The 8778-nt window shown below is 41.5% G+C and overlaps 1 protein-coding gene across 2 annotated transcripts; it reads right to left on the reverse strand.

The window, feature by feature from the left end:
• Positions 1–447: 447 nt before the first annotated feature.
• LOC147456093 (amino acid permease 3-like) lies at positions 448–5356 on the reverse strand. Of its 2 annotated transcripts, XM_086514661.1 has the most exons (7): positions 4940–5356; positions 4386–4619; positions 3364–3457; positions 3042–3250; positions 2504–2643; positions 2113–2340; positions 449–1123 (listed from the first exon to the last, which is right to left on the reverse strand). In XM_086514661.1, exons 2-7 carry the CDS (start codon positions 4543–4545, stop codon positions 698–700), a joined length of 1257 nt encoding a protein of 418 aa, XP_086370787.1. In that variant the 5' UTR covers positions 4546–4619; positions 4940–5356; the 3' UTR covers positions 449–697. The 2 variants fall into 2 exon arrangements, with proteins under 2 accessions (XP_086370786.1, XP_086370787.1); XM_086514660.1 differs by lacking the exon at positions 4940–5356 and having other exon boundaries at positions 448–1123.
• Between the last annotated feature and the right edge of the window lie 3422 nt (positions 5357–8778).

The following is an 8778-nucleotide window of genomic DNA, read 5'->3' on the forward strand; positions in this document are numbered from 1 at the left end:
GCTCCTTTACCCTAGATTGGATTAAGCTTGACACTAAGCGTAATCCTTCTATCTCTTCAAGAATGGAAGTGGATCAGTTTATAAGCAGGTTTCAAAATTACGAGCTTGCCCTTTGCCAAAAAGCTTGCAATACTTGAGGGCAAGGGAAAACACAAATACTTTGCATGAAGACGCCCAATTGTGCTCAATTCCTGTAAAAGGAACGAGGGCCTTATATCTCAAAAGGCTATAGGCAGTTCTCCACAGAAAAACTAGGTTTAGTGTAATCCGACCTCAATTTTTGAAAGTTACCTCTAATTTCTAAGTTACAAGCTGTGAATACCTACCTTCAAATATAGTCAATTTACCTCAAAAATTCTCCAACAAGCTTCTAGAAAAAAGTTTATTTCAAGCACTGGCTATAGATATATCAAACATTCGAGACAAGAAAGATGATTCCATGAAGCACTTGAATTTACTCTTCTATACGATTAAAAGTCTTGGGTCTTTAATTTACAGAATGTTGGGCAATTCCATCAAAACTTTGGAATCATCATAACTTGAACACACATCTCAATTGCAGACAAAGCACTTTCCAATGATGAGGTTTTGAGAAACTTCACTCGGTTCCACCTTTTCAAGCTTCAAAAATGAGACTTTGGGAGATCCCCAAATTCACTAATATGGTACATATAAATTAAATGGATCGTTCAATCCGTCAATACTGAGTTTTGAATGGTTTGTACACTTTCAAGTCCTGTATTACACCTTCTATAGACCCAACCAGTGCAGCTAAGGAAACAACCAAGCATATGAAGCTGAAGGACTGCAATGCAATCCATTGTCTTGTCCATGCCCTCATACGCCTTTGCGCAATGAACATCTCAACAGGAAAATACACGGTCAAAGGCCAGAACCCTAAAGCTCCTAAAATTCCTACTATATCATTGAAAAAGGGGAGCAGCATTGCAACCAGTGTGCATGCGATCACAAAGCAAGTTCTCCATAACAACTGGAAGACATTGAATCTGTAAATGCCATACATCGGTATACGACAACTGCAATCTTTGTGAAAGAGCTTGGAGTTTGATGACCTCTCCTGTACCCAATGCTCCACAAATGCATACACAGGCTGGGCAAAGACCTGCAAAAAAAGTAAATTGAAGTTAAGGACTTCTCTCTTTTCATTCGGAGGAAGATCTCTAGATGCCTGAGCGAGGTGAAATACAAGGGCTATAGGCAGGATGGTCAGCTTCCACATAATCGAAATTCCTTAAAAGTTGAAGCTGTTGGTCTAATTCTTGCATATCAGCTCAATGCAGCCAGACACTTGACGCTTCTGAAAACCAATTGATTTCCTGTGTCCCAAGAAATTCATAGTACCAGAGGACGCCCATTTTTGGGCTTCCCGTCCCTCATCGCCCCGTTCCCCCCGTCCCCGCACCATCCTGGGCCGTCCCCTTGTTTAAAACCTCTCTTGTGGAAACAAGAATCCTCTCTAAGCCCCATCCCTGTTCCCTGTTCCAGCTGTTCGGGACGCGTCCCATATTAGAAATTGTTGTAGTGTGTGTAAAAATTTAGTGGTAAACCTGCTATTTTGGAGCCATGTCCATGGACCAAAAAAAGCTGTTCTTTCCAGAACATACATTTAGTCTGGCTAAAGACTTTGCTTTGCAGTACAATTCTGTGCTCTTCATGTGCTTTACAGAACCTGTGGCCACGTCTACTAGTGATAAAACCATCCAGATTGTTGAAGCAAATGAGCTACATGTTCACAAGAAGCCACATAAACTAAGTATTTGCCACGCAATAACAGCTTATTGCAGATGCAAACAAAGCCGCAGCAAACCCAGGTAATGAAAAAGAGATTTGCGAGTAGAGAATCAGCATGCCAAATACACTGCTTACAAATACAGAACATCCAAGTAAGAAACTCAAAGACTCAGGTCATGACAGCAATCTGGGTCAGAAAGGCATGACTTAAAATGAGCGCACATTGGTGTACTCTCAATGCAATTATTAGGAAAATGAAGAGACGCACGAGAAAGAGATCAACATCAACTTGTTAATTTTAACAACACACATAAGAGGACAGACTAAGAAATTAAGATGAAAGTCCGTACAGAAACTGACCTGGTATGCCCCCACCAAATGCACCACCACGCAAGCATTGGCAAGATCCACTAACCAATAAGGTTCATAAAAGCCAAATCCTGTCAAAATGTTCCCAGGTGCTCTGTTTCCAAAGGCAGCATATCCTACACAGCCTGAGAGCATGTAAAATACTGTTGTAGTGCTCACTCCCAACAATGTAGATTTCTTCATTGACTTATTCTCTGGAGGTGGAGACTTTAGCGTGTCCTGTTGATTAAACAACGCCAGAATATCAGACCTCTATAAACAATAGAAAGAAATACTTGCAAAACCACACTAAAAAAACAAAGGCAATCTTCCTATCTTGGCTCTGGCACTCAAGTTACTGACATACAGCCAAAAAGATGTTTCATGGAAAGAATTCTTGTACCTGAATCTCAATGAGAATCATTGAAAACGAGTATGCAAATGCAATGTCTCCAAGGGCTTGAAAGACTAGCCAGACTTTTTGGGCCTCTGAAACTTCTCCAATTGCAACCCCACCAGCAGTTCCATACGAATGGCCACCTTCTGCGACACAACCAGCTTTACCTTAGTCCATTCCAAATCTTCAGCATTTAAATCATCATCTACAAATGTTCTGAAACTGCTTGTTGTCGAGTCAAACTCTAATGAAACTCTCTCCATATACCAAATTTTTAATGCAATAGATGTAAAGCTTCTCTCTACTACAATGCACTTAAAGCAACCAATGTGATTTTGAAATATATAAAAAAGTAAAATCTACTCTAAAACTGAAAAAAATAATTTTTAAGTTTCAAGAATTTAAATCATTAATCTATATCCTGTTGAAAGAGACAGAATGCATAATGTAACTTGTGCAGGTTGGACTATTTCCACCACAAAAAGTACCAACAGTCAGCAATGTCTAAAACAAGAAGTACTAAAAGACTAGGTGGACGGCTTACCAAAGGCTCTAGCAACACTGAGGCCCATTCCTATCAATGAGTAGGAAAACGACATGATTGCTGCAACTATAGACAACCACCATAATTTGTTGAAGTCGGGAATTAGAACGATCTGTACTACTCCAAAAAATATCATATATGGATTGTTTGAGATATGACAAGGTGACTGTTTCCCATTCTTTTGAAAACAATCGGAACGGCGTATAGCACTGCAACATTATCATATGAAGATGGAGAGAGAATTAGAACACAATGCAACATAAAAATGCTTATTCCTCTTATTTGCAAACCCTATATAGCAGCTTGATACAATCATACTTACACCATGCTTATCGAGGCCGTTATTGTATATCCAATGGCAGTTCCAATAAGATTGGAATATTGTACAAGCCCACAAAGCCAGATTTGCAAACCCCCTACCAAAAAAAACAAAGCATCAATCATTTACTGCTAGCCTGCTTGAAGGGGAGGACACTAAAGCACCTGAACTTTATAAACATAAAGCCTGCAGCTTCATTAAGCACTATCATTAAAACTTTCTAAAAGGTTTGAAGCATGCAATAATGAAAAACACACTAAGTCCCCCCCCCCCCCCCCCCGCCCCAACCACACACAAAATTACATAAAACAACCTCTCAGGACAGTCATACCAGCCCTGATCTCTCCTCTCTTGTACTTTCAAGGGGTACCCTGGATCTGTTCCCGCGTCCTCCTTGTTAACCAACTTGATCAAGCCAGCATCTTTTTCCAGCAGAAGATACTCCCCCATAAAGTTATAAATGAAGGGTTATCTATTTATGCCATCCCACCCATTGACCGAATCACACCTTTTGCTGGACTGCTAGTTACTTGAAGGGCAGGCAACTGTAGTGCATCCCTTCAGCAAATATATGTCAAACTTGTGTAGCATGGTTAATAAGATTGAATAAGATGAGCCAGCAGACCAGGCTGGAATAAGTTAAAACTTTGAATAAAAAAGAAAAATGAAAATGCTGAATCTTGCTAAGAGGTGAATATATTAAGATGGATTGATCAAACATATTACTGGGTTGCAAAAAGAGTGGAATGTCAAGCAACAAGCAACACTAGTTTGCATCACAAGAATTACACGTGCCAATTCCTGCATAGGATGCTCCTATTCCTTATAAATGTATAAGTAGATCTTCTGACAACTCTTTAATGTGAAAAGGTATTTGTAGTCAGTGCTTACTACAGCCAAACGCAAAAGCACACAAGGTGTGCCATTTGAATTCGCTTAAATAAATGCTAAACTACAGAAAGCCCCAACAACATAAAACTTAATGAATAGTAGAAAAAGACAATAGATAAAATAGAATGTCGCACCTAAATGAGCTTTAACAGCATCCATGTATGTGTAATCGCGCTTCCCAGTGACTGGGTCTGGAGACCTGTAGCAGTCTGCAAGTAGCAGAGACATGTAATATGTCACAAGAGCAAAAGTAAAGAGCACCATAGGCCCTGCAATCCAGCCCAATTGAGCCATACACCATGGCAAGGAAAGCACTCCTGAACCGAGCACTGCTGTTATTATGTGAGCCGATGCCGTAAGCACAGTTCCTGCAGGACATGATTGACAAATTTGCATTCAACTTTTTGGCAACAATAGCTGTCTTTGAAAAAAAATGTAATAAATGTCTCAGTAATTCATTTGGCCTTTAGAAGAAAGGAATCTCTGAGATGCCCCGGCCCGTTGAACCGTGCATGATCTGAATTGAACAATTTTAGCTCCAAACAATTCTGCTAAGAGTATCCAATACAAAACTACTGATTTGCTCACTTTGGCACATGTAAATTGTGCTTTGCGGCGGCATAAAGGCACAAAAATTAGCATACAAAAGCTAAGGATGCATGTATGCAGCCAAGACAACAAAGCAAACCTGTCCGCTTAGGGTGGCCATCGTCGTCTCGATCAGAGAAAGGCTATCTGCTTCACCATAACTAGAAACCTCCAGAGCTTTTGCATCATTGAATAACGGTGCATTATGTTAAGAGCTTGAGCTAGGTAATGACTCTACATCAGCCATGTGGAAACTGTGTTTCCTACTTACACCACTTGGCTACTTGTTGTCTTAGAGACGAGCTACACCTGCAGGTTCACCTTCGTATTTCTTCTTGCATGCAGCATTACAAAGAAGACTCGGTTATGAAGCTGCGAAACCCAGCCGAAAGGAAAGCCTGGCAATTAGCTTATACTGCCTTCATCATAGCTGCAGCAAAACGTTGGACGAGAAGGTCATGAGCTCCGGAGTGACGCCATTAAAGCCGGAAGGGGAGTCTCTTTCGTAAAACTCCCACACGCGCGCAATCGCTCGCTCTAATTAGAGAGGGCTAAGGGCCAGTTCACATGGCGCTTGGGTAGCGAACTTGTTGGCAACCGGCAACTCGAAACCATTCGGTTTACATGGGACCTCTAAATTTGGAAGCTAAAATAAATAAACCCTTTTTTTCTTACTGTTTCGAGCATCTTGCCAAAAAAAGCGAGCATCGTGCCACAGTCTACGCTTGTCGCTTTGCACGGTTCTCAGCTCGCTCCTCCTCTTCGCCTGGAGCCGAAATGCAACCAACTGCGAACTGGTTGCAAGTTTTTATTTGGAAACTACTCACGGGAACCAAAAATATTTGCAACCAATTCGCAACTAGTTACGAACTGGAGGGTCACGTGAACTGGCTCTAATTAGAGGGGGCTCCTATACTCTCTCTTGGACAAGCACACGTGGCCCGTGGGCTAATGAGTTGCATCCACCAACGACTTCGTAATGGCCGCTTTACATAGTTAATCGATCATTTGCTGGTCATCGGTCAATTAACATCAATAGTGCAGACACAAACCATGACTTCCAATGAGGAAGGTCATAGAGGAGAGGTTGCAAAATGGTGCACAACTTTCACCATTTTGACGATTCTTACCCAAAATCTTCAAGGATGCTGTCGAGATCCCCTCCCCCCCCCCCCCCCCCCCCCTTCTCAGAGAACCGAGCTTTAGTGTATTTTTAAAGGAAAAAACTGAAAATTCCCGACTAGTTTGGAGGGTCACCTTGATGGAAACCGGCTAAATTTGAAGGATTTTAGTGTAAAAATATGTCAAAACCCTAAACTTTTCACTAAAAACCGGTAGATTTCCAATGCTCTCCTTTTTTCCATTGGCTGTGCTAAAAAGTTTTTGTTGAATCCCCCCCCCCCCCCGCTTTTGAAGGTATGCCATAGTGCTGCTCTAGTTTCCTCATACTCACCCCTCATGCCTACTGAGTGTCTTCAAGGGGGACCTAAGAGAGAGAGAGAGAGAGAGAGAGAGAGAGAGAGAGAGAGAAAGAGGGAGGTGACCCTTGTTGTTACACCCTTATGTCTCAAGTAGAGGTGGTCATAGCTCCAATCTTGAATTATTTTGAGTTGATGCATATATGGTCGCCCCAAAATAATCTCAAAATTGTTGCTGTTTCCAAAGTCAACTATGGCAAAATTATGCTCATACTCAATCTCACAGGAGGATACAATTATTTGTGTAAGCATACCCAAAGGCCTCTCTACAAACTTGTCTGTTAGTTGCAATTTCATGCGCGTCTTCCTAAGATCTGGTCTTTCCCATTTCTCCCAGATTTCCTTTGTAGCAATGGCTACCCCAGCCCCACTATCAAGTATGGATATGGTCTTCACTCCTTTTTTGTACTCTGGTGATAGAGAGAGAAAGAGCACTCACACTCCCAAACCTCTCATCTTCCCTTGCCGTCACCCCGTTCTATTCACTCATTGCCCTCTTTCCTCCTCTTCATTGGGAGAACGCCTAGAACTTACATATGTTAAGCTTTTGTGTCTATCGAAAGCACCGCTAAGCAGAAGTTGTCTCTAACAACTCCTAAAAATCAATTGCATCATGGATTTTCTCTCCCATGCTAATGTCTTGCGAGGCGGCAAGGCCTATAAGTGCTCTCTTTGCATGTCACTGCGAGAGAGAGAGAGAGAGAGAGAGAGAGAGAGAGAGAGAGAGAGAGAGAGAGAGAGAGAGAGAGAGAGAGTCCCTCACACACTGCAAGAGCAAAGATTCCAAGGATTACATGCCATATCTGCAAGAAGAAGAGGTATTCATGTGCATGCTCTAAGCAGAGAGAGAGAGAGAGAGAGAGAGAGAGAGAGAGAGAGAGAGAGAGAGAGAGAGAGAGAGCGAGCTTTCAATCTTTTGCCTCGGAGACGTTGCTCAAAATTCCAACGACAACATCTTTAGGTGATTCTCATTAATTTGAAAATGGGTACCACATAGCTTCTTACATTTGTCCAAAGAAATGGGTACACATGTGGAGTTAACTATGTTGAAATTGCTTTCTTTGTTGAAGTGATAAGGGCAAAAGAATCCTGAATACACACACTTACCAAAGAGATAAGACTTTGCAAGACTATGGACTGCATATTATAAGACTATGAGAATTTGTCCAGTATTAAATGGGCACCATTTTGGTGAAAATACATTCAAAAGATCATTCCTTTGGATACTCTCTCAAAAGTGATTCAACACATGTCAAGATTATCATTAGTTTATTTAAACTCCAACTTTTGTGAGAAAACGGTTGCTGTTTTGGACATAGTTTCGACTTTTCCCTAACCAAAGCACTTGAACACAGTGGACTAAGTCTACTTGAAACAAGAAAAAGCTCTTAAGCCCAGAAATCATGTCTACCCTAGATTCAAACACAGCTTACACAAGCTTGGAGATCCCGACGATAGAGGAATATCCTCCCACAATGGATCTTCCAAACTTGCAATTGATAAAGACCCATCTTGTTGAGAGAGTTTGGATGATTGGTCATGAGAGTGAAGGACTATATAGATGTATTGACGACAATGAGGTCAATCTTTATAGGTGCTCAGATCCATACCTAGAAGAGATAACGGATTACAAGCTCCTATATGTCTACACATACGGAGTCAACTGTCAATGGAGATCTATAGTTGTCGACAAGTATGGACGAGAATACAGAGTTGTAGAAAGCACAAATACACAAAGTGTACTAGAAAGAGGTGGATATTTGGTCAATGAAGGACCACAAATGCCTCCACCAAACACGAGAATTCCTATAGGAATTCCAAGAAGAGAGCCACCAGGATTCCCTTCAAGAGCGATAACAAGAGAAGGATTGGGAGAGTCTCTGGTTAGACTTGTAGACAATCGACGAGTTAGACCATCCCAAGTCTAGAAATGGGTAAACAGAAAATACTCCGGAGATAAAGATCCGAGAGATCACGTAACGGCTTTTAGAAGAGTGATTAGAGCAGAGGAAGTTTCAGATTTTGCAACACAGTTTGCGGGATTTGGATTGACTCTAGAAGATGATGCAGCTACATGGTTGGACTCGGTGGAAAAATGGGATTTTGAGACCCTAGATGAGCTGTTTGAGGAGTTTATTGAAGAATTCTCACCAAAAGGCATTGTTCACAACACGGTCTCGCAAATCCATAGATTCAAACAGAAAGAGGATGAATCAGTACGCAAAGCATCATTACGGCTCAAGAGATATGTTAAGCTCTGCCCGATAGTGGAATTACCTACGCAAGCATGACTAATGCTGATCTTTATCCAGGGAATGAGAGATGAGGGCCTTCAGAAGGATCTGCATATGATAAGGAGGATGACGCTAAACGAGTTGATCAAAGAAGATCTTTATCTAGTGGATAACTGTGAGGCATACAAAGAAAAGGACTTAAAGAGTCAAGGAGATGACACATCCTC

This window comes from Adiantum capillus-veneris, chromosome 6 (genome assembly GCF_014529385.1).
Source record: "Adiantum capillus-veneris isolate H3 chromosome 6, ASM1452938v2, whole genome shotgun sequence".
In the NCBI taxonomy this organism is placed as follows: domain Eukaryota; kingdom Viridiplantae; phylum Streptophyta; class Polypodiopsida; order Polypodiales; family Pteridaceae; genus Adiantum; species Adiantum capillus-veneris.